We start from the raw sequence: 27,520 nt of genomic DNA on the forward strand, positions 1-27,520 counted from the left end.
AGAATTAGCAAGGTCTGTGGAAGCGGAACAACAATCCTGATCATTTTAATCGGGTGTCTTGCAGCAGGGAGACACACAAAACACAAAAAACAGGCCCAAGAGTGAAGATCCTTGGACTGAGGCATGGATTCTTGAATTCTCAGAAAAGGTGGTCATCCTGTGAGCAAATATAACAGTAGCTGTCATCTCTGCAAGGGACTCAAATACAACAATGAGGAGTGTGCCTCATCATACTCCAAAGCAAACCCAGCGATGATCTTAACAAAAGAGACAAGTAGGAATTCATGTAAGTGAAGTGATTGTCTGTACAGCTTGTACCTTGGGATCATGGGTTTGATGAGCTTTAATACAATTCAATCAGATGAACGAGAAAGAAAAACAATAGGGGAAAAAAAAAACTATATACAAAGAAAGACAAGATTTAAAAAATAATATGTACAATCTGCTTAGGACAGTGTGAAGACTATTTACATGTCATTTAAAGTGCAGTCAATGATGATTTAACTTTGCAGAAAATTCCAGGTGAGTGCCTGAAGGGGATGCTAAGAAAAATCAGGATCAGCTTATATTAATTGTTATTGTTGTTGGTAAAGGATAGCAAGCATTTCACAATCTTTACTTTTAATCATGTTTACAAATCCAAAATGTGGCATTTTTTTTAATCAAATCACATTGAATGAAATTAGATGTTTTTGGATTCCAGCCGTTTTATACAAAATAATCTTCAGTGAATGACAATAATGACTACATAACCCAAAAACTACTTCACTATTGTACAACACAAAGCGTGACAACGACACTTCACAGGCTCAGTTTGAGACCTTGGTTTGTGATTGTTTTTGCAGGTGCACTTAATATTTATTCTCCGTCCCTACCCTTCACTGAATGATTTCAGATTTAGCATATACAGTGCAAACAAAAACCACTTAAGCAAAGCCTCTGCCAAGGCTTAAGCATTTGTCATCGAAAAAAAAGTGTGGCTTTAACAACTGCAGTATGGAAATTTTGCTACCACTGAATACACAAGAAAAGTTAGAATTGTTTCATATTTTGTCCGTTACACCCATTGTTGTCTTGCTGTATCTATGTTCAAATGAGTTTCTTGAAGATTGAGGAAGAAATCAGATGAGAATTTACCAATTTCAAATTAAAACTTTGACAACTTTCAGTACATAAGGATTTATATGTACTGTTCATTGTGTATTCTGATTGGAGTACACATCAATTATATTTCCTCATTTAATTTACTGGGGTTTACTTGAATATTTTGCTGCAAATTAAAATGTGTATTTTACTGGCAGAATCCTTGCATTTCCAAAATCATCTCTTTTGAAGAGACCCCAAAAATGGCAAGTTTGTTCAATCACTAACATTGCATCGTAAAAGTTAACTAGGCGTGTATATATACACACACACACACCCCCACAAACATATGTGTGTGTGTATATATATATATATATATATATATATATATATATATATATATATATATCAAAGTCAAATTCAAAGTCTATTGATATATATCAAAGTCAAATTCAAAGTCTATTGATATATATATATATATATATATATATATATATATATATATATATATATAGATATATATATATATATATATATATAGGGGTCCTCGGGTTATGAAGGTCTCGACCTACGATGTTTCGAGGTTATGAACATGCGCAGTAAACAGTTGTCCATCACCATGCAAATGAAATTAGATATTATTAAGCGGTCTAAAAACAGCGAAACACCAACGAACAAGTTATTGCATGTAAGAGAAACCGTTCGAGTGCAATGTTCCGTCTTTGGGTTTTGTTGGTGTAATAAAAGTGAGTTGAGAACGATCCTGTCTCCCTGCTGCCATTCTTGCCGGCCGTGGGCAGGTCCGCACGGCTTGGTGACAAAATGACACGCGCAGGGGCGAAAATGGCTGCCACGCTTCAAACTAAGAGTTCTTTACAAAATAAAATGTGGTGCAAGAACTTGGTTCACCACAAAAAGGGGCGGAACAATAGTACAATACTGTACTTTAAAGTACATATAGAGCAATCTATTTTATTTTTTATCTATTTAATTATTATTTTTTAGTTATTATTTGTATGGTGTATGTATGGTCCCGCTTTACACCGCGTCTTAAGAATGGATCCACATTGTAAGTCGAGGACCCCATATATATATATATATATATATATATATATATATATATATATATATATATATATCACCCACACGTCTGAACAATAGTAGGGAATGAAAAATTGAAATTAAAAAATGTGACATGAGTGTTCGACCTGATGGAAGTGATGTGTTGTATTGTGATATAATGTGTATCACTTTGTTGCACTTTTCAAATCATTTTCAATGTTTGTGTGACAAAAGTAAAATGAAATAAAATAACAGATAAATATTTAATTCAAAAGCATATACAGTTAGTTTAACAAAACTATGTTAACGGACTTTAGAAAATCAAAAAAAAAAAGCATTTCAAGGAATGCCAACTTAAAAGATAATCGTGACATAATTCTGACTCCTATGATAAGTAGTAACGACATCCTATTCACGTCAAAAATGTGAAACATAATGTTAATATGTTTACATTTCATTCACCATGTATGGCTGATGACTTCTGGTGCAGCACAAGAATGTTTTACAGGCTTACAAGACGACGCTCCACTTGTCCAGAGGAGCTGATATCGACAAAGCCTGTCTTGCTTCGTCAACAATTTAATTGACCGCAGTTCCAAGAGGCCTCAAGGCAAGTAGATATACATTTTTGGGACAATGTAAGCACTGCTGTCTCTCATAAGCTTCAGAAAACAATTTACAAGCATATACATACATTATGTACACCGATATTCCTTAATCATAGTGTCAATGTAAAACGCCTAACTTGGGATTAAAAATATGGTCTCAGCCCTTCTTGATCTTATGCACCTGTGGCCAAAATACAACTCTGTCTAAATATGTCTAGGGGCATGTGGAGGAAGGCGTTTTACTCCTCTTCTGGGTTGAAGTTGCAACAAGCCAAGATGCGAGTCAATAGAGGTAAGGGGTAGTGATGGGTGTTTATTGGTCATTCCAACATGACACACCTGATGCACATTCAGTCATTGTGCTTGAAACTACACTATTGAAAAGCGGAGGAAAAGGAACTCACACTTGTACCAAACCGTGGGCCGTGGGGCAAAAAAGTTTTCGTTTTTGAGTTCTGTGACCACTATCGAATGTGATGGTGAAATTTTGAGAAATACTGCATTAGAAACTTCTAAAGAACATACTTTTTCAACCCGTTGCACAAAGTTGCTCATTTGCAAAAATTAATGTAAACTGCTGCTTGACTCATGGTAATTTTTTTTGTCTGTTTTGTTTTCTTTATGTTCTGGGAATTCGGTATCTCTACTATCTTCCATGGGAAGCATGAAATAACTTTTGGTCAGCTTTTTTTTTTTAAATAAGGTTTTATTAGGGTTTTTTTAAACAGCCACTCTATTTTTGGCCACTAGTTGCCTATCACAGCGCTAGAGCAAACAATTTGACACAAAGTGTATTATTTTATTTCAGAACACTTGCTGACCATTTATTGTCACAGAAACTATGACATGTTAATTGAAGATGCACAAGCAAGCATTGCCAACTCGCTTATTGTTGAGAAAATGGGTTTATAAAAAACAATAACAAACAAAAAAACCCTAAATCTGATAATCAGTCAAGTTGATAGTTAAAGTGACTGTCTAAAATTTAGACTGTTTTTCATACAAAATTAAGAAATTAATTGATTATGAATTTCAAAAACTTGCAAATAAATGTGTTCTTAACGAGCAAAAGTATGTTTTAAATATAAGTTGTTGGTCTAGTTATCCTTAAATTATATTACATGGGGGGTGGCCCTCCTCCGGAGGTCGCAATGTCTGTTATAGCTACAGGCAGCAGGAGAAAGCGTATGTTTTGCTGCATTTACTGTAATGCTCCCACAGGAGCATGCGAAAAATTAAACTTACTCCATTTAAGCATTGCTATTTTTTTTGGTCTTTTTTTTTCAGCATATTTTCTACTACACAATTTAGAGCTTTGGATACATTTGGCACCAAATTGTGATGGTTCTAAACACACATTTATTTAAAAAAAAAAACAAACAAAAAAAACTATCATGGTGTTATGAAAATGAATTTGTTAAATATTGACATAATTAGCACTTTTACTAACCATGAATAAGTCCTTAACATGGTGGACTTCTCTCACAGTCCAAGTCTAAATCTAACTTCTTGTATAATTTAAGTTACTTTAATTCTTAAGATGAAGGAAAAAAAAAAAAAAAAAAACTCTGTCGTACCGACATGTACTGTTAACAATACTTGCAAGTACTTCTTTGTTGTTGGCAATCAGTTTTGTACCAAGGATTCTTGCATATATTTCTTAGCTGGTGAAAAACACATATTCAAATGAAATAATACCATTTGGATCTTGCCTGTGAATAAGCTACATTCAATGTTTTGTAGTTTTTTAAAATCACAATGTATAATGGTTCTCTGGGCAAGACTGATAACGCCGCAACAACGGCTTCTGATTGGCTCGGCCGAGTGGTTATTTTATAAAAAGAAATACGGTACTTTAGAAAAATTTGCAAGTTTCCAGTGTTTGAAAAGTCATGTAAAATAAAATTTTATTCCAATATGTTTTTATTGTTATGAATATTTTAAGTGCGACTCCCAGCCCAGTACCAGGTCACGATAATCACCCATGGCCCACGGAGTGTACGCATCCTTTCTCTCCAGCACCGATGAGATTTTTTTTTTTTTTTAAATAATAATTTTGATGAATATGTTTATGTACAGGGAGCTGATTATCAAACAAAGCTTTGTAGTTTCACTTTTCGTTAATTAGTGGAACGTGATATATCAGTTCCAACTCCATGTTTGGCCGTTTTTGTGTTGGCAAACATAATTGCTGTGGCACAACTAAAGATGATGTGTTTTAAAATAAGGATGTGATTAAGGAACAGGGCAGTATAAGGCTTCCTAACCCACATTTGAAGACATTGAGAAGTCTGAAAACAAGTCACAATGTGATCAAGCTGGCCATCTCCTGCTCCATGCAGAACACACAGTTTGACACCCTGTTTAAACAGCAACCCTTACATCTTGCTTGTCAGACGTGGGTCTGCATACGCTTCTGTAGGGGCCGCGTTAGGTCTGAGTTCTGCGATGAGGACTGGGAGTAGTGGGATGACGAGGAAGCTGACGCCTTACTGTCTTTGTCAAACTGCACGTAGCCATCCGGCTTACTGTAGCTGCTGACGCTGCTGTCACACTGCGTGTCGATAAACGAACTGGAATCGCTTAATGAGCCACGTTGGAACTCCCGCTCGCATAGCTCGATGGAGCTACTGCCCATGCCCAGCACAAAGCGTTGGCTGTAGTCATATAGGCGATTGGGGCCTGCTCCTAAGGTGGAGTATATGTTGGTGAAGGACATGCCTGTTGGAACACGTTGCTTGCCCAGGGTGCTTGTGTTTGTTGGATTCCTCCCATCGTTGGACTGGTTCGCCGCCATGGTTGGTGTCGGGTGTTCCTTGAAGGTATTGACACTGTAGTAGCCATTTGTGGGGTCCTGTTTGGAAAAGGTAGTCTTAATAGTAATAGTACAATAGTGTGAGTCAAACAAGTCAATACAAGCTATTTAAAAGGCAAACTTTGAGCAAAAAGACATACTTTTCATTTTGTGTGCGTGCTTAATTGTTGTCTCCTCACAGCTCAGCAGAAGCAATGGCTAACTATGACAAACTGCTGGGATTTAGTCAGCCCCATTCTACCCTTAAATTCATGCTTCTCGCTAATTAAGCAGGGCCAGGGCTTGATGATTCAAAGTTTGGTATTCTATGTGTCACTGCAAAGTTCAATCACACACCAGCTTTAATTGGAGCTAAACACATTGAGGGGTCTGTACAATCATGCGAGTTCAGTCCCAAAATGGCTTTTATGCCTACAGCAGTGCCATCGTCCTTGCGCTCCGCTGCTGGCACCACATTGTCACCAAGGCTCCACTTGCATGTGTTATTCTCATGGGGGCGGATGTGAATGTCAAGCATAGTGAGAGTAAAACCCCAAAAGAATAATGCTTGTAATGGGCAAACTGAGAGCTTGCCAGCATGAGAGGAAACTTGTTATACTTGTCACTATTAGACAAGGGGATGTTTTGCGTCTGGCCTTTATCGCTCATTCCGGACCCCCATGGCCCTATTGCCATTAAGAAATGTTGAAAAAAAATCTCACCCCTGAGAAAAGCAGTTAAAGAAATATTGCAAAACACACCAGGGAGTCTCTGCCAATGCTTGTCTGACCAAAACACAAGGGACTTCAATGGCTACACTGATAAACATCAGGACACTGCAGTGGCTGAATTGACGTTCCCTATGGGATGTATAGACTTTAGGAGACAATTAAATGCCTTGTCACTTGCTTAAACCGACAGGCTAGTTACATCATTTTTGGGGAATTGTTAAAGGGGAATTTATCTTCAAGAATAAAAGCATACGGAATTAATCTGCCCAACTTGATTCACAGATGCATTTAGATGAGCAGCACTAAGGGGCGGGGATGTGGAAGGGTAACATACATTTTCTGTAAAGCATATCTCCTCAAAAGGAAGCTGGAATAGATTCCAGCTGACAAAGCACCATGGTCTGAGTGGATTGATCACATGTCTTATCAGAGGGATACCAACCATTTACATTTCCACCAACAGAAAATTAATTTTGGGTGTTTAATGTGGAAAGGAGCCAGGATACCAACAAAGAACCCACAGAACACGTTCTGTTCTGGACAGAATTTTGCTTTCTTGGTTAAAAACAAAAACAAGTTTTCTTGACAGTAGATAACAAGAGCTGACTGCAATGGAAAGACATGACCACTATTTAACCACCCATTTCATTGGAAACATATAAAGTATAAAGCTCTAAAGTGGGCCGTGAAGCAGTATAACTGCTCGAGGAAGCAGTCAAAAGATAAGCGACATAGAAAATGCAAGAATTTGCACAGTCTGCCAAATCCTTTGTAGATTACCTATGCAGAAGTCATGCAGTAAAAAACTGAACACCGGGTGTGTTTTTTTTTTCTTCTTGTTTTCATATTTTTTACTTTCATCACAGACTCATTCATTCATGTCTTCTCATTTGAATGTAAATTGGATGACTAGCGACAAAACAACACATTTACTGTGATGCATAGAATTGACGACAGGCGTGCTTTTGTATCTGACCGCACTTCTTTCTTAAAACTCCTCCGTACGTGCAGCAGCATATAGACATCAAAGGGTGTGTGCACACAGTGGCGCAACTGCCACAAATCAAATCAGAGAACTTGTGTGTTACATTCAATCATCTAGTTTCTTGATAAAGCAATCTTGTTTCCTTGTTACCTGCCAAAAGGAAGCACATGCTGTGTGGTTGTGGCAAATGCTGTGTTTGTACACTGGTAGACAATCATTGTCCTATTTTCATCCTGATTTAGAGTTTTCTTTTGAGTATAAAGATGACAGATTACTGAATTTGTAGGGAAAACAATGGGACAATGTTAAACCTCTGGTGGAAATTTTGACCCGACGCGGGCTTTTCGATGTTTTTGATGTGTGCCAACAAAGGAAAAGCACACAAAAAAACACTAGAAGGCTAAACTATTGTATAGATCGTAAAAACATGACGACTTTCAATATGATATGCTGCCGTCCCTTCTAAATGCTTGCAAACAGGAGGTCGAGAGCTACACCCTTTAGGTGTAAAATTTAGCCCATGTAGGGCTCATTTTCCTGCCATTCAAAATTGGAAATGTCACATTGGGGCAAATTGAAAACAGGATATTTAATCATGCATCTCCCCCTTTTTTCGCATAAATCCTTTCAACGGAAAGACACAAACAGGGTGCAATAGAATTGTTTCTGTTGTGTTGACCCAAAACCACTGGGTGGCACTTGCGGGCAACTGATGACATTTGCAAGTCTTTCAATGACTTTAATGATTGGCTTAGCCCGGACTGCCATCATGCAAAAGGGTTAGTCATGATATTCATACTCATAATTATGACATTATACATATTCCTACTTCAATTTCATATGTATGGATAGGGCTGATGCCACTGAACATTTTGAGGGCTTGAAAGTAAAAATATATTTATATTTGACGATGTTATGACCCTTTCAAAGTCAGCCCTAGTTGGGTGATAATAAGGCCAGGCTAGGGAAAAATTCCTGGACACCCAGGGGTTAAATACCCTTGTGTGTTTTTGGAAAAATGGTGCAAATAGCTGTATTTTTAAAATATATGCCCCAATTAAAATGGTCCATCTCCTTAGAGACCGTAATCGGACTGGTGGTGTGGGACTACCTTAGTGTTATTGTCAAAACACCATTAATTGAGACCAATATATTACTTAGACTACAGAATATCAAACAGAGATAAGACTGAGACTGCATATATCAAAGAAAAACAACTAGCATTTTGTCATTATGTTTGCAACAAAAACCAATAGTTATGTTGTATTTGAAAACGTATAATGAAACTAATAGAAAATACAAACAAATTTGTTGTTTCACCTCTGCAAATTATGCAAATTCACCCTGATCACACTCAGAGTAGGAGTAGTTGCAGTAATAATGGTATTGGCCGATCTTGGTAAAACATTCTAACTCCACCTAGTCCAATACCGTGACACTGCGACTTACTGTATGAGAGAACATACAGTACGTAGAATACATGAGAAAAATCACAATTTTTGTCATTACATTCCCAACTAGAATACATTATGCAATGGTGTATTTGAAATAGTGCCATTAAACTAACCTTAAATCCAATCTTTTTGTTTTTTTTGTCCCCCACTTTTACAAGTTATTGAGTTTCCTCCAGTAATTACACTGGTAGTGGTCCCGACTGGTCTTGATAAACAATCCCGAGTTGACCTGTAAACTCAAGTGTTGACTAAAAACATCCAACTTTGTCCTAGTATATGAATAGGTGTGCAGTACTTGTACTACATTTAAAGTATGAACCTGTAAACTAAAAAGTCCAGAACTAGACTGCTAATTATAGTAGTGCTGTCAAAAGTATAAATATTTTGAAAAGTATCGATGCTCACATGCCATACCTGAACAGAATACTAATTTGTTAAATTGATACAAGGGTGTGTGTGCCCACAGCATCTACCGCGCACAACCAGCAAGAAGCAGAGCTACTTAGCAAATAGCCTGCAGAAGTCAGAGGGCCCTAACTGCGACCCCGCTTGCAGTTCCATGTTTTAATCAATATCAACTGACCATTAGATTAAATGCTCAGGAGAAAAGTAATATAAAAAAAAAAATCTCAGGATTCTGCACATATCAGTTAAAGACTACAGTATGGTGATACATTTGTGTTCCAATTACAAACACGTAAAATGAGGAATTGAGTACCAAAGAAACCGCCGAGCATTGCACGCATGTGGTGTAACTATGCATGCAGAACTAATGCGTGGATTAAATTTAATAAAACCTGAGGAGAGCTGAACTGTGAAGCAGGCGCGCTAACCACTCTTCCCCCATGCCACCCTTCGATTGTGTTCAATGAAAAAAAAAATAAAGCTGTACGTTTAATAGTGCGATATCATACTTTGACAACTCTTCAAGTATATAACCCTGCTACTAAACTGTCAACTTGAAATATGAAACTAAACGATGCTACATGAGTATACTGCATTTGAATTATACTTTAAATAATTTAATTTGTTCCAAACTAGTATGAACATGTACATACATACGTGTACTTAGTTAGTTACTAGTTAGTGTACTTTCTGGTAATCAATAAGTACATAGTTAAGAGCATATTTTATATACTTATACTTGAGTATAAAGTACAGAATGCTGTAGTGATACTACTTTTTGCTAAGGGCAATTCTGACAACCACAACACTAGACCCCTGCATTAAATTGTTCAATTAAGATCGTGCAGTCTTTTGCTACTCAACATTAGTTATAGCAAGAGTTTTAGATGAAAGGACTGTAAAAATTTCCCACCTTTAATTCCCTTTTATTTAGTTCCCTGCCTTTTATCAATCCCATAATAATTCAATTGAAATGCATGCATTTTTTAAATTAACAATGACAATCAAATTGTTCAATCTGATATAAGTGGAATGTGAAATTAAATTTAAAAAATAAAGAATATGACTTGAAGAGTAACATCAGGTTAATAAATACTCGCAACCTCGCTCAGTCCACTCTGCTTGGGTAAGTAGTCCGCCCACATCCATACACTACACCACATCTTGAAAATTAATCCTCTTGAAATACGGGCCTTTAATGGCTTAAAGAGGGGATGAAAAAACTCGGTATTCCACATCGTAACGTGAAACAAACATAAGCCAGGGACGCCACAACCCGGGGGTCCACTGCACTCTTATTATTATTACTATCTTTCCTATTGTATGTATTAGTGATGGCATGAAACAAAACCCACAAGACAAGATGTCTTCCAAGAATGAGTCCACAGGAATGAAAAAAGATTTTTTTAATTTGTAATACAAAACAGTGCCTCACATAATTTTTCCAGATTGCGTGTGTGTGTGTTTGTGTTTGTGTGTGTGTGCGTGTTGTACCTTAATATGTTGATACTCTTTCTCTTCTTCTTGCAGAACCTCCAGCTGCTTGAGAGCAGACTCTTGCTGGAACTCCCCACGTTCCACCTGCATGAAAATCATGCTGTCTGAGTACTTGTCAAATCAACATTACAGAGGGAGGAATCAAACTTTAAGCACTTGCTCTATTTAAGAGAAACACCTTCACTTTGTGCTGGCAGGTAAGATAAATAAGGTATACTGTACTCGGAAAAGTCTCGTCTTAACAAAATGCAATTTTCTAGGATGATTGTGTTATTTAAGATGGCTTAGTTCATTTTTTGTGCAATGGAAGACTGGGAACCCAAATATCCATACCCTAGAGCAACATGCACAAAACCTTCATCCCGGAATGGCTCCAAAAGGGTCTTGGTGTATCTTGCAGGCATGTTAGTTATACAAGTACTCCCACTAAAGGATTAGCCAGTCATAATAAACACTGGGAACAGTATTTCCTGCAAAATCATATCAATAAATTTTGCCTCGGAGACTGATTATATGTCTTTTTGTTATGTCCTTACTCGCAAAATAATGAATTCCACAGCTTTGCCTGTAATAGTGCATTCATTAAGCTAAAGTCAGCTTGAAAAGGCATGCATAGCTAATTTTACCTGGATTCTATTTATGACATATCAATCAAGAAAGGAAGTAAAGTAGTATGTTGTGACACTCACACTCACCATCAGTTGCTTCATGGAACTGTGCTCTTCATTTTCTCTAGCTGCGTTATGGTCTTTGTGAACAATTTCCACCCGAATGTCATTTTTTGCAGACACAACCCCTTTCAGATCTGTCAGAAACAGATGGCACATTTATCTCAATAAGCTTGCATAAACACAATTTTGTATTTTGTTGACATTCTAATTTCCCCTAGTGTGCTTTGTAGTATGACAGATTTTAGCGACATCCCTGGGTTTGTAATAGCCTCCCCGAACCAAAAGGGAACAATGCTAAGAAATTATTAATCACTTGTTTCCTGCCAACACAAGATTATCTTGTCCTGCATACATATATGCAATGTGACACAACCTTGCATGGCAGCTCATTGTGTTAGGGACAATACTGATGATCAGATAAAGTCTTACTTTCTGTTTTAATTTTGCTTGCAAGTTCTCTCTGGTGAGCACAGATGGAGACGGGCAGTGAGGGCATAACCAGGTGCGCTTCCTCTGTAGTATACAGACAATAGACATGCTGAAGGGACCAGTAGAACAGTTTGTTCGCTCCTTGGAAAGAGACAGTTGCTGACTGTCTCAAACCTGAGTCATTCGGTACATGGGTGGGTGGCAATGAACATAGCGCAGGATGCAAATAGCCTTGAATGTGATGCAGCCAGACTGAATTTGCGTGAAATGAGTCCTGAACGCAATCTGGCTCATAATCTTCGCAGCACAAAAAAAGAGGTCCATCTCGAGAAGGGATCTCGTCTTCTGCAGAGTGTGACTGTTTTGCTCCTGTCATTTATCAATTATTTCAGTAGTAGCTTTTGTTTGACTTAATGAAAAACAAGATCTGTTACAATAAAGGGATATGTTCAGTGCAATGGGGAACTTAATGATACATTGGCATGCATGCTTTCGCGGGTGTGTTGATGACAAGCAGACTTACTTCTCTGGGAGCGGGTACAACAGAACGCTCCAATGGTGCCCATGACGACGATGAGAGCCACAAAAGCTCCCACAGCAATGCCAATGATCACTGCCACGGGCAGGGATTCTAAATAGAAAAAAAACAAAAAAACAAATGATAATAACATTAAAAAAAAAAACAGACAGGAATGTAGCCACAAAAAGACACCATAAACATTTCAACATTTGAGAACAGACACCATTAAACACTGCAACAAAACCTTGTGGAACATATTTAGACCAGACAGTGGAATCCTCAGGAGCTATCCCAGTGGTCGGCCCTCAGGGCCACTGAGGCCTTCTCTCCTGGCCGAACAAAACCTTAAATTATTATCAAAATTACAGTATATATATATATATATATATATATATATATATATATATATATATATATATATATATATATATATATATATATATATATTTTTTTTTTTTTTCCCTAAACATACTATTTCTTTATTTTGGATGCTTGTGACTAAGCATGGGACAATGTCACAATCTGACATAATAAGATAACCTTGACCAAAAAGATCACTGTATTGAAATTACAGGCCTACAATACATACTTTTAAAATTTTGGGGGTAAATAGCCATTTTTCTAGATGATACAAACCATTTAATTCATAGTCTAAATGCACAACAATAGTATGAAAGATTACTGATTTTAAATTAATTACCATCGAGTGATAGTATATTATTTCAAATCAATCGTTCAACTACCATATTTATTAATTAATAGTACAATGTGAATTCTATCATTTCATGTTGATGAGAGTCTTTTCCCCCTTTAATAGCCTTGTTCTGTCTGTCAGTCTTGCATTGGCTCCGGCTCGTTTTCGAAAGCCAAAAACCTCTCAGACAGCCGACTTTGTTTGTTTGGACCGGGGGAAAAGTTCCACTGGTTTGCCTTCTTGCCCCACACTGTAGCTCGATAGACTGCTTGCATTCTACCTCGAACGATATCCGATACAAAGCTCTGTGAAAGTAGTATCAAAGGAGCAATCGGCTAAAAGAGCCGAAGACTGTGAGTAGAGTCAATAAAATACCCCCAGTTGCAGGTTGCATTTGCAACGCCCCTAAAAAAAAAAAAACGCTGCATCCGCGGGATGCATGATGAATTGAAATTATGCGTCCCACGGCATATGTCATGCGTCAGGGACACAGGCTAACGAGAGCACTCATTCCTGTGTTGTAGTTTTAGGTTAGAGTTTTTATCCAATCAGAATTCAGCTAACTTGGGTCACTAGGGTGTATGAAATTTGCCTGGGGCCTTCAGAACCAACAGTCTGTGCACTCTAAGTGAACAGGCACATATAGTTAATAGCCAATCAAATCACGAGCTGGCGACAGTAAGGCCAGCTAGAAGGCCTCGTGTTGAACCTGACATGTATGTGCCCTGTGATTGGATGGGAAGCAACGCCATGCAGACCAACCAAGAAGAAGAATTGAGAAGAATAAGAAGAATTGAAATAAACGTTTTTGAGAGACAGCCATTTTGGTGAGTGCAATCATTTTATAACATTTTCATTTTTACTATAACCGTTTGATGACAGCATTGCTCTTCCTGGCTAAGAAAGATGGGATCAGCCATTGACCAAGAAGAACTGGAGCCATCCAGTATTGCAGTAACTTGTTAGCTAGCAAACGTGTAGCAAAAGTACTTTTGTGAATCAAGTGATCACTATTGGACTACAGTGGGCCCCCGGTTTACGAACTCTCTGTTTTACAAATTTTTCATCTTACGAATGTGGAACCCGGCGTATTTTGTCCCCCTCTTACGCACAAACCTTTCGTCTTACGAACAATCCAACATGCCGGTATGTGTGTCCGTACTATTTTATTTGCTTTGCTGCATCAACAAAAATAACTACTCTCGCATATCGCGGAAACGCCAATATGCTATTGGTCTTATAAGGTCACAGTCACGGTCTCAGTCACGGCGATGCCGATATGCTATTGGTTGATTAAGGTCACAGTCATGGTCTCAGTCACAGAGATGCTGATATGCTATTGGTCGATTAAGGTCAAAGTCATGGTCTCAGTCACGGAGATGCGGATATCCTATTGGCCGGCTTCACGTCCATCACAGAAATGCCGATATGCTATTGGCCGAACACCTTCATCTAGCTTGATGGCACAGCTGGTCGATGTGTTGTGAAGACTTTGCAAACTTTATCTGTTAGACATGGCTTCTAAAATTGCAAGTGGCGGTAAAGGAAGAAGTAAGAGGATGATGACAATAGAAACGAAGCAGGAGATAATAAAAAATACGAAGGAGGCGCACGCATAGTTAACCTTGCTTGTGAGTATGGCCGTAACCGCTCGGCAATCTTCTAAATTTCCTTGCCAGGGGACAGACCTCGGTCAACAACAAAATGGAGAAGCTTCTTCTATTATAGGTGAAAGAGAAGGAAATCGCTGGTGATATGTTCTCGTTTGAGAAAAGTTCTCGTTTAAGAAAACAAATAAATAAATTCTGCGGGTTCTTCTCTGCTCCCCTCTGCCTCTTCCCTCCACCAGCTCAAGTCACGTCGCCCCAAAGGTAAATGTCATTTTTCCTTTGTATATTTATGTTATTTAATTTAACTGTACAGTAGATTATGTTACTAATTTTTAACATGTGTATAAAATCGAGATGTTTTGACTTAAGGTTTTTGCACGCGTTGCACGCATTTACTAATTAACATAGGTTTGGATTGCCCGTCATACGAGCAATTCGAGTTACGAGCATAGTCGCTGAACGGAATAAGTTCGTAACACGGGGGCCCACTGTAGTTCAGTTTTATAGCAATGCATGCCCTGGAAATGAGATGAAATGACTTGGGTGCGTGAGATTATTTAACAATGCTTCTGTAAAAGTGCCTAGCGAAAAATTAAGGAAAACATAAGTCAATTTTCAATTTGATTTGTTAGGTGGTGATGAATGAAGAGTAAGAAGAGGCTAAAGGTAAGGACTTGAAATAACTCAAATGGCAGATCACCATACAATGACCCAGACAGCAGGCCAGACGAAGAGTTTGCCAAATACAAGCTGTCAACCAAGTCTGAGGCATACCCTACCAAATGATGTAGAGAAATAAGCTGCAAATTTTGAAATGTGTCACACAAAAATCAAGTACTGGCATCAAAAAACTCATGCATGAACATATAGCTCGTAATAGTCCAAAAAAAATGTTGCTAAATGTGAAAATGTTGATGTTTGCATACTTTACCAAATATATATAAATTATTTTGTCATCAAAAACACATTTTCATTATTTTTGCTCTTGTTTTATAGAAAGGAAGGACTGCTTAAATATGTCAGATGCCAACAAATAAAATGCATTAGTGTCATAGTCACTGACAAAAACTGTATTTTTACAAAAAGCTAATTTTCTCCTTTTCTTGTCCAAAATAAGCTTGGTGTCACTCAATGACCTATTTACAAATAGTGATTATTACAAAGCGGATAAAGGCTGATACATACATTCTTTTTCTAATGAAGGAATGTCTGGTAATAATAATAAAATATTTTAGATGATACCAACATTTTCACAGCATGCAATTTTTCTGCCAGCCTTGCAAAACGAGACAAAGACAAACCCTAGAAATTTCCCATCATAATTATTGTCTATGCAGTTGTCTGAATTTCTGGACAGTCTTGGCTCTGTCACTAGTGCTGTTTCTTTTTTTTAATTATTTCCCTGCTAACACTTGTGCAGCCTGTTTTAATTTAACCACAATGGTCTTTCGGTATGAGTAGCACACTGGAGGACGAGCAAGAACTCCAACCTGCGGGCAAACATCTCCAACATTAAAGGTCCTCATCAAACACTTTAATGAGGTCTGGAGTCTCCCATATTTATGACCTCCCTGCAATTTTAAACTGAAGCCAAACAACCAAGTGCTCTTCCTACACCATTAAAGTCTACTTAATGTCTCAATTGGTCAATGTCACTTGAACATAAGCAGCATATAATTTATCATTTGCGATAAGTGGGAAGACTAAACAAACATCCCGGTGGTAGGGAGGACAAGGTCAACAGATTGAGGAATTAATTTTTGAAACAGTTTCATAACAAAGTTTCTATTTGGGATGTTATATAGGGATATCTTAACACCAACCCACCCATTATTACTTGAACAGCTGTAGAAGAATGTTTAAAATGTGCTCTGTGTCCAAAAGATGTCCGTGTCTGTTTCCCTTGATGAGCATAAACTCAAACAGCACAGGTGTCCTTGAGCAAAACACCTAAGTTCCATAATTGCACATAGCTGCAGTGTTTTTGGTTTGCTTTACTACTGAACTTGGTTTTATTGCAGGTGATAGGAAAGGTTACACTGGCTGTGCTGTCATGAAGGACTTGAATTTGCGTTTTAAAATCACGACAAGTATCTACCGTGATTCAGAAGATACCGTTCACACTGGGTGAGAGAAATTGTTCTATATTTTGTTTCAACAGACCCAAACCTGTCAAGTTTTGCCACAGCTAAATTATTAAATTATTACCCATTTGGTTCTGGTTTACTAAGCTTGTCCAATGGCATATATAATACAAGATCAAATGTTGCCCAATAAATATCTGACATATACTCTTGCTAATCAATTGGATATGCTTATCGAGTTTGTAACAAATTTGTGGTGTTCAGCTTGTTCAGTTTTTAGAATGTTCGGTTTTAGAATGTTCAGAACTGAACAGCTGTTCAGTTTTTAGAATGACATATAAAAAAGTATTATAAGTTCCAATTATTGGAATTCAGACAGCTATGCTGACACCAGTCCACCAGTGCAGCATTCTTCCAAACCACAGTATCATAACAAAAGGGAGAGTCCTAACCTAACTGAACAAGTCAGGTGTTAAAACAACACTCATAATAGTCATCACGACTTGACGTCATGTGCCACAGTAATCCATTGGTTTTGACAACAACACACAATGGGACAATTTTGTTTTGGACAGCAACACGCATGAGACACCACACACATTGTTTCTGTATTAAATAAGCAGACTCCACATCCACATTAATTGAAGAAGAAGATGGAACCTGTCGGACCTTGGCTCCCACCTTGTTCCTTAAGGCGTATGATCTCAGTGTCCGAGCCAAAGCTATTCCATGCAGTGCAGTTGTAAATTGTCTGGAAGTCTGCTGGCACAATATTACTCATGGTCAGTGTAGAGATGACTCCTTCTTCTGTGGTGACCGTTTCAACGGTGTAACGACCGGACGTCCCGGACTCCAACACCGTCTCTTTCCAGGACCAGGCCTGTGAATGGATAACGTGTTAGATAAAGTGGACATCAGCATTGTTCAAACACTATGCTGTAAGTGCATGAGGACATATGGAAGAGTAATGACTGAACATAATGACTTGTGAAAGATCCTGAGAAATACTCAAGCAACACTAAATGGGAGGTATGCTTACTCAGCTTTCAGTCCATTTAATTAAATGGTTTTCAGGAGTGCAATGTGTACTGCTTTGTGTACTGGAAACAAATGTCACTTCATACAGTATTTCCATCACTTTGGCTGAGGACACAATATCGGTAGTCTGATGCATCGCAGTTCCATCTTACTTGCCAAACGTGTTAGTTTACCATACCATCCAAGTGTTTCTTGCTAATGATTGTAATGGCCGATTAGAACCAACACAAGGTGCCATTTCTTGAGTGATGTGTTTTGACAGTCGATAAGGTGATGGGGACACTTGCTCTGAGTCCGCGGGTCCTCTCAGGAATGACTAAAATACATTGATATTATTTTTTCTTCTCTCCTCCTTTCCGCCTTCAATACGGAGCACATCTATACGGCACTCCACTTTAGTGGTTTGTTTGAATATGTTTGGTTATCTTTGGAATATGCTTGTATCTTTCACTACTCGTATATTTTCCACTCATCCACAACCAGTGGTACTGTAACAGTACTATAATGTATAAGTAATGCATTACAAAAGTAATGTACTTATTCCGATGCATTACATTTTGCTGTAACATGGTAGTGTAATACATAATACACACAAAAAATATATATGTAGATAGTAATATTTTACTCAGTACAAATAAGAGTAATGCAATGCATTTTTAACTTAAAAGTGGTGGGTCCCCCGTGGGTCCCCCCCAAATTCACCAAAAACACAGCAAGATTGGAGGAGAAAAGTCCAGGGCAAAACGTTTGCTCGCTGTTATTTGTATCTACTACAGTAGAGATGAGCGCTTCATCAGCAGAAAACAGGTTGAATATGGACTACGTACACAAACTGGACAAACGGACATTATTTTTAGTTCGTCAGAGATAAAGACAAGAAGAATACAGTAATCCCTCGGTTTTTGCGGTTAATGGGGACCGGAATCTGCCCACGTAAAATAGAACCCGCGAAGTAGTGCCCCAATTTTTCAAATATAATTTTTTTTTTTTTTTTTAAATGTATTTATTTAATTATTTATTTTTAAAGTTAAAAGTCGTATACATATTATTTAAAACAAATATTACTGCAGTACACATATTTACTTCAATCTAAAATTATTTTAGTCATAGTAATACAAAAGTAATGCAATACATTTTAAATACAGTAATATTGAAATGTAACTAATACAGTTTTGAAGTAACTTGCCCAACACTGTCCACAACTCACACACAACTAAATATATTCAGCATTCTCAACCATAAATTGGTTAAATTGGGTTTCATTTGACTTTGACAACAACATTGACTGTTGTATTCTTTCGAGTAATTTTAAAAATGTCATTCATGGCAGTGATCTTTAGATGATGTTAGTATACTTTTTCAAAAAAAATTTCCCCCAAAAACTGCCTCAGGACTTTTTTTTTTTTTACTATGTGTTTTTCTACTCTTATCTAACACAATCCAGAGGCTTTGACCCCATCTTTTTTTTTAACCACTTTAATATCCAGCCTGCCACCAGTGGATTTTTGTTGTTGTTTTTTAGGCTGAAACATTTACATCCACACGTCACTTTAATAATTAGAGCTTTGAGATCAGTGTTTTTATATTAGATCCATAAATCTAGATAGGATCCCACTAACCAAGCATGCATATAAATAAAACGAAACACAGTACTTTCAGCCTTTTCATATGACCAATGGTATAATCATAACACTATCATGATATTTAACACTACCTCCACTTGCACAACTATTTAAAAAAAATTGTTGTGCTAGAATGCTAGATCAGAAACAAGGTGTGTTTTTAAAAAAGAAATGTACTTACAATGCGGTCTGGGGGTGGAGTACTTCGAATAAAACATTTGATTTGACCTTTCTCTCCATGCAAGGCTTGTTGTGTCTGAGTGCTGGAAATGGTGGGTGGCCCTGTGTATAGTCATAGAAAAAATAAATCACATTTTAGTAAAAGTAGAAAGTAGGGAGAAAAACAATACGAGACATGTAAAATATTGATAAAGAACATAAAGTTCCTCTAGTGCAGTTGTTACGGCGGGACGAGGGAGGACCCAAGAGCACGCACGCACTGGTAAGGGCAATGGCAGAGTGTTTATTGAACAGAGGGTGCGGGTAGTCGTGGGAGCTGACGGGAGCGTGGCACAGACGTCTGGGGGGTTCTGGAGTCGGGAGAGCTGGGGTTTGGCTGGGAGTCGGGCAAAGGGAGCGAGACGGGAGGGGGGCTCGGGCATACAGGTAAAGACGGCAGGCTAGCGGGTGGTCAGAGGCAGGCAAGGTCGAAATACCAAGGATCCAGTCAATTCGGCAGGCAATCGGGAGGTCAAGGGCGAACAGGGTCGGACAACAGGCAGGCTGGCAGGAGGAATTGCTGGAAAGCTCGGCGTAGCGCATAGAGACGATCTGGCGGGTTGTGGAGGGAAGTGACCGGGCTTTATACTGAGCGGGTAAATGGTTGCAGGTGTTGGTGTTCGAGGCTGATTAGAAGGAGGGCTGAGCGGGTGTGGTGAAGCTGGAAGTGAGGTGGCTGAAATGGTGGACTGTGACAGCAGTGACACTCAGTTAGAACATTGCTTAACTTGTAAAACATTTTCCGACCAAGTTCTCATGACATCGTGATTGATGGCATTTTTGGTAATTCATCACATCAAAAAAAAAAAAAAAAAAAAGATGTAGCACTGTCTCTTCTCTCAATGTATTGTGTATTCAAGAGATGCAAGGACTAAATGAAGGGCATGAGACTTCATTTTGGATCCATTTTGTGTATTTATTTATTAATAGCTTCTTAGAATTCCTCCACAGAGAAAAGGCATACTGGGCAGAATTGGTGCTGTACTTCATGTTGTAAATTGAACACAGATACAAAGAGTAATAACGCTTATTGCAGGAAGATGAACAAATTACAGTGTTTTACTGTGATTGTTTCCTCACATTTTGCTTTAAAAGTCAATGTATAAATAATTTTACTCTCCAGTGATGCAAACAACAGTAACATAAGCAGTGTTGGGATGGTAAGACATCATATCTAGGAGTACTTAATTTGAGTTACTCTTGATATTTTTGCAATATTATAACAGATATTGAGCCTCGTAATGCATTATGAATTTGGTTGACACAAATCTAAATTAATCACTAGAGCCATCCGTCCATCATCTAAAACCACTTATCCTTACTAGGGTCGCTGGCTTGCTGGCGCTTATCCCAGCCATCTTCGGGCAGTAAGCAGGGGACACCCTGGACTAGTTGGCCAACCGTAAACAAACGTTCACATTCACAATCACTCCTAAAGGCAATTTGGAGTGTTGATTACACCTACCATGTATGTTTTTGGTATGTGGGAGAAAAGCAGAGTACCCAAAAAAGACCCAAACGAGCACGGGGAGAACAAGCAAAATCCTCACAGGAAGGACAGGGCAAGCTGGAATTGAACCCGGGACCGCTGAACTGTGAAGCAGACATGCTAAGGAGTCGTCCACTCTACCGCCCTAATCACTACATATAAATCCATAATCCATAAATCCATAATATCATGGAAAATTATGTGGACTGAAAAAAATTGCGAAATGACACACCAATGATGCGTACGTATTTTGTTGCAGTCACTTGTACTACCATATTTACACAGAATTTTTAAAAATATACGCGAGCTTGCATGCCTCCACATATTTAGGCTAGCATTGAATTATACGGTGCCTCTTGTGTGTGTATTAAATACAGACATTTTACCCGCAACTGAGACTGCACCTTAAGATACGGTGCACCTTTTGGCTGCGAAAATATGGTACTTTATCCAATAGACGGCATCTTACATAGCTAAGTAGACATTGTGAGAACAACCACAGTCATGGTTTCGTGAGACAAAAATGCTAAAACCAAAGAAAAGGGGGTCATATATTATTGTGTTGCCAATCACATGTCTTTTGGGAGTGAACTGATTGACTGATTGCCTCGCAGCCTTGTTCAAGATGTTGACTCTTGAGGACAGTATTTGGAGGATTCTCCATGTGAAGGTCACACACACAAGTGAGAACACATGGCAGAAGGAGAATGGTGAGGATGAACAAAAGCGCTGTGAAGATGTAACCTGGAGTGCTTTTGTAAGAAATTGAAATTTCAAGTGTAAATTCTGCTTTCCTGATATGTTTGGTCAGATACAGGCTCTGTGTGTTCCTACACTGTCTCAGCCTCCCTTAGGCTCTGTCCTGCTTGCAGAGGCGTTGGTTTCCTTGATAAGGGGGCAGAGTCACCTGTCACACACCCGATGTCCATCAGTCATCACCTATCTTCTTAAGAGCGGCTGGAGCAGGAGGACGTCGCCGGATTATTCTGCAACTCCTGTTGTGTACATCGACTAGTTGTCTCCACGTATGGTTAGCTCTCGATCAGTATGTTTTTTTTCATTGTCAGTTTGTCTTTCCTATCTTTGGCTACATAAGTGTTTCTGTCAATTTTGGTTGTACGTTTTGTGAATTAGTTTTGGTGCATCCTTTTTGTTACTCTGCAGTTTTGAGTTTTGTTATTCACACAGTACATGCTCTTTTTGATTCAGTTTTGTTTGCTAGTGTGGGGCCGGTGTGGGAGCCAAAATCAGCAAGGGATGCTTAGAAATGCATCAGTGAAGGAAAATAATGCTTTGGGGGTGTTTAAGGTGTACCATTAACATTGCAGCATGGTTAAAAGCTTCAAAAAGTTGATAGTGCCAGTCAGATTTTCCCCCTCCCTCAAAACCCAGCAAGTGTTCCTAACTTGTTGTCCTGCATTAACCACCCTTAAGAGGCCTACTAATTGTTCATGAACAACCAATCACAAGTATGATGGTCTTTTCACTCTTGTCACACCAAAACAGTGACAGATGTGTTTTTTTTGGCTTTATCAGTACAACATTTCAGTACAAAGTTCCAATTCAAATTTAGCAACAACTACCCACTCACATCCACCCCAACACAGTCATGCCATACAGCACTGATTCATGCCTATGTGCTCAAACTGTAGTGACATTATATGTAATCATGTCACAAAAACAGTTCAACTAATTTATTTCCTGAGAAGATGGGAGAATGATTGGTAAAATTTTCCACTCTTCCTTGATGCCAAATAGATGTTTTACATTTCGAAAGCACCTTAAATAACACCTTCAGCTGCCTCTCCAGGAAAAAGCATGAAATTATTTTAATACAAAACAAGGCAAGGACATCATCAAACATTTAGTGATTCTCTACAGGTTAAAGATGGGTTTTGAGGGGGCGGTGTATGAGGCATCTTGTTGATTAGTAAGAACAACTCGCTTCACTTGCCAACTTCCTCCAAACTCACTTCCTGCCAGCTCTTCACCGATACATACATGGAGTTCATTACCTGTCTCTTATTAAAATGAATTAACATCGTAATGAGATATTGCCAGATGGAGCTTTGGTATGCTACTGGAAGACTGCCGATTAATCGATGCCGCAAACTAAGTCGAGTGTATAGCTTTTTTTTTTTTTTTTTTGACAGTTTTTTGCAACTGACAGAATTACTGTCACACATGTTAATAGTTCGCACATGAAATATGCATGTTTTTTCTCAAAGTGATGCATTTAGAGCAGGATCAATCACTTGCAGGCTGCAGAGGGCTGGCGGTCGGAGCGAAAAAAAAAAGAACAGTTAAAAAAAACAAAAAAAAAAACAGGAACGATTTATTCTATAGATCCATCTTGCAAATGAGGTGCATAATTAGCTTTATCTCACTGACTCAGGTTAAAAAGTGTGTTTGCATTGTTATCGTGGTGGTGGGCAGCACTACACAACATCAATGTTCGTAGCAGGGGAGGTCATCAAAGTGCTGGGTGCAATTTGTCATTCATTGGAGGAGGCAAAAGTGGACATTGCAATCTGATTACACAACCTCTGCGTGGGTGTCAAAAGGCCAGCTCTTACATTTCCCTCCAAACAAAAGCTTAACATTTTCTAAGAAGTGGTGAGGGGTATTAAAAAAAAAAAAAAAAAAAAAAAAAACAGTTTTTGAGTTATTTTGTTCTTGTGAAATCATAAGGATCAAAGCAGGTCCAGAAGCACAAACATTTATGGAACATGGTCACTGGTGGCCACATTTTTTTCAAAGGAGGAATGGGAGAAGCTTTTGTAAGATGGTGCTGTCAGCATTGAGCTGACAACTACTTTTATGTACTGAAAAAGAAAGTGAAACCCAAAAGGAATGATACGTGATGGGTGTACGTTTAACTGTTACATGCTAATGCTTATTGGGTATTCTTTCAAACTCCAACTGAATGTGATTTACGAGTACAGTGAACCCTCGTTTATTGTGGTAGATAGGTCCTGGAACCAGCCGCGATAGCCGGAAATCCGCAAAGTAGTGGAAGTTTGTGCAAGTATGTGCAAGTTTCACATGCAAAAAAAAAATAAAATAAAAAATTATAACTTTTATTTTTTTTAAACGCAAAAAGTCTTCGTTGTATACATATTGTTTAATTATTTATTAATCAAATATTATTTACTTAAATCTTAAATGATTAAACCTCATACACTGTACAGTAAATGAACCGTTCCCCCTTCCCTTTGAAGTCTCGCGCAGCTGCAGTTATATTAGCAGCTACCCGGATGTTGAATTTAAAGTCTAATCTGTACATGATCAACGATTATTGCAATGGAGTGTTTACACTTGAAATACCATTTTATTATCAAAAAAATCTAAGGAAGACATTTCCAATGGTCTGACGAACATTTGCTCCTTACTGTGTCTCTCTCTGCCCCAATAATGTTTATGTGTGCCTTTTGCTTTGGGTGCGCTTCATGACTGACACGAACGTCCCTGTGGGACAGGAATTGGGGCGGGAGTAGATTAAAACTCCACAAGGACGTACTGTGTTACTCATGAAACGCACTTTCCATACGGACGATCGTTTTATTACGAGCCGTAACAACTGGCTTTGCTGAATTGCCAAAGGTGATGACAGCCGTCTTCCTAATGTTCGCCTTGTCCTTCTTAATGTAGTGCACGGTAGATTTGCCACAGCTGCAGCTACGGGTCGTTGAAGCAATATTTTTCTCTTATAATATACATACGTAATGAAAAAAAAAAATCTGCGCAGTCGTGAATCTGTGTAACTGAAAAAAAATCTGTGATGTAGCGAATCTGCGTAATGGAAAAAAAAAATCTGCGAATGTGGCAAATCCATAATAGTGGAACCGCGAAGTAGCGAGGGTTCACTGTTTATAGAATGTATGCAATAATACATTGCTTAAGTAAGATTTACAAAAAGATTGGTATTTATCAGTGGTGGGCCATAAGAGCCAACAAGGTCTTCTCTGCTGGCCTAACATAACCTGACATCATTATCATAACTATAATGAACTATAGTAATTATAAAAACAATAATGAACATCAATTTAATTTTAAATTCATTTTTACTAAATAAGTGTATTATATATTTTTTTAATTTATAAAATTATTCCTTATTCTGTTCTTTTTGTGTCTTATTATATCCATTTGGTTGCACTCCTTCTGCTGGCCTAACATAACCTGACATCATTATCATAACTATAATGAACTATAATATTATAATAACAATAATGAAAGTGAATGTCATTTTAAATTCATTTTTACTAAATATGTATATCATGTATTCTGTTCTTTTTGTGTCCTCTCCATTTGGTTACGCTTCTTCTAGTGATTGAGTTTTTAGCCTACTGGAATTCAGATAACGTTTCGCCAGGCTCTATGTAATTTACCTGCTCCTGGAGGCGCTAGACGCTATTGGCTATTGCAGCAGTCTATCAAGTATACAGGCCACTCACATATTCATCTGCGCCTGCGCAGAATCCCGCAACTGTTGAAGTGAATGCTCTAGCGGCTAGAGCATTCACTTCAACAGTTGCGGGATTCTGCGCAGGCGCAGATGAATATGTGAGTGGCCTGTATACTTGATAGACTGCTGCAATAGCCAATCGAGTCATAAGATCACCATCTAGAGGCCTCACGTTGAATATGATGCGAGTGGTGCTCACTGCAGCAAGGCGGTGCAATGCTCAACAAGCAAGCTACACGGTGTTGGCTTTGGAGAGGCGTGGCGTAGCTATTAGCCAACTTGTCCCGACATATTTCTGACTGGGCTACCAGGGACATGAGCTAACCCTGGCAAATAGTTCTGCTGGGAATGCCTTTTGTTTGCAAAGGATCAGTTTGGCGTTTGGAGCTACACTGGATTTGCAAACGTCAATTGTTTAACCACGGCAGCAACGAGACACCAAAGCACGGGTCGACACACACGCTATGGTGCTGTTAAAAACTTCTTGGGACACCTGAGTGGATATACAGTATTATACATCTCGGTTCGAAGGTAAAGAGACCTCCTGAATGCGCTACGGTAGTTTTAAAAAACTTTTGGAAACACCCGAGTGGATACACTGTACATCTCAGTGCGATGAGAAAGAGAGCATGAAGAGGTCAAGAAAAATCGGGAGATATTCAAAAGACTGATCAATTGTGATCTTGCCTTTTCTTTATTTATTGTTTCAATTTTAATATGTTTGTTAAATTATTTTGTTCATTCTCAATTAATAGAAAAATAAAATGATGTTCTTCTTATATGAAACTGTGATTTATAATTTGGACATCATAATGACACTGCAATTTATAATTTGGACTTCATACAATTTTGTGGATATTTATTTTAAATTTTTGACTGCATCACATAAAATTACAAGTTTTAATGGCTGATGGGAGTTTATTGATGTTTAAAAGCTCCGGAAAATAGCTTGTGTAGCCCAGTAATGCGTATGTGTGCGTATGAGGGGTATTTATTTGAGAGTCTGACATCACAGAAGGCATACGTGTGAAAGCCACGGACTGCCACTGGTATTTATTTATGCAGCCCAAGAAAGGGTGGCAAAATGTTCATTCATGTAACGATTTTTTTTCGAGTTTTTTTTTTTAAACTTAGTAGGCCTATTTTTAGTCAAGACAAGTCACAGTTTTCCATGTACTGTATTTGTGCACCAAAAGTAATTTTATTGGCGCAGTATTGAAAACTACTACAGTAGACCTCCTTTACAACAAAATCATATTTGCAGCCAGAAAATTTTCACAAGAGGGGACTTTTCACGATAGAACGTCTATGTCTCAGACATAAACAAAAACAAAATGAATGTGTTGTGCAATTTATAATCTGACTGAAGTAAAAAACAAAACGATGCAAAAAAAAGGACAAAAATGGCCTAATTTACAAAAAGCATTCATTTCACACTTACACTAATTGCATAACGTCTTTCTCTTTGCTTCATCCGTCTTTCATCAATATTATTTTTATTCGGTCTTCAGGTGTTATGCTACGTTCACACTGAACACGACAAAGAGCGTTGTTTACTCTCTACACGAGGTGTTTTGTCACGAGTTCAAAATGATCATGTTTGTGAAGTCACTTTTTGTCGCGCAAGGGGAGGGGGGTGATCTTGCTGGGCACTTTACAGTGGATCCAGAGAGGAGAGCAAAAAAATAATAAAAAATTCAACGTCGCAATCAAGTGGCCGATACCGTGTTAAATACTGTGCTGTCAATGCTGCACTATTGTTATCTTGGCACACTAACTACAGTTAAACATCTGTTAAAAAACAAAGCAAATGCTGCAATACCAGTTGTCCCAAGGTCTCCCTTCCGCCATTCTACAAGTCAGGTGAGTTCTCTTGCTTGGCTCCGTTTTTGTATTGAAAGCTCAGCTGGCCATGTCGGATAGCTCCGGGTGACTGCAAACCGGCTGCCATGATTCACTCCTGCCCCCTGTGTGAGACATTGAACGTCCCCAAAGCTGCTTGGCTGTCAGCGCTAAAAGTTAAATTCTTTTAACTTCACGCGCGCCAGGCAAAATTATGC

General features: G+C 38.3%; 1 protein-coding gene across 4 annotated transcripts in view; it reads right to left on the bottom strand.

The window, feature by feature from the left end:
• Positions 1-4,276: 4,276 nt before the first annotated feature.
• kirrel3b (kirre like nephrin family adhesion molecule 3b) overlaps positions 4,277-27,520 on the bottom strand; it is a 248,650-nt gene continuing 225,406 nt past the window's right edge. Inside the window, exons 11-17 of one of the 4 annotated variants that reach the window (XM_088427895.1) lie at positions 19,469-19,569; positions 17,297-17,507; positions 12,243-12,350; positions 11,720-11,803; positions 11,315-11,424; positions 10,617-10,703; positions 4,277-5,607 (exon numbers count right to left, since the gene is read on the bottom strand). In XM_088427895.1, the coding sequence (XP_088284021.1) occupies positions 5,146-5,607; positions 10,617-10,703; positions 11,315-11,424; positions 11,720-11,803; positions 12,243-12,350; positions 17,297-17,507; positions 19,469-19,569 (1,163 nt within the window). In that variant the 3' untranslated portion in view covers positions 4,277-5,145. Of the gene's footprint in view, positions 5,608-10,616; positions 10,704-11,308; positions 11,425-11,719; positions 11,804-12,242; positions 12,351-17,296; positions 17,508-19,468; positions 19,570-27,520 lie in introns of all 4 variants that reach the window. The other 3 variants (XM_088427894.1, XM_088427897.1, XM_088427896.1) reach the window with 3 other exon arrangements.

The sequence above is a fragment of the Hippichthys cyanospilos genome, chromosome 11, assembly GCF_059441005.1.
Source record: "Hippichthys cyanospilos isolate Australia breed blue-spotted pipefish chromosome 11, RoL_Hcya_1.0, whole genome shotgun sequence".
Lineage (NCBI taxonomy): Eukaryota > Metazoa > Chordata > Actinopteri > Syngnathiformes > Syngnathidae > Hippichthys > Hippichthys cyanospilos.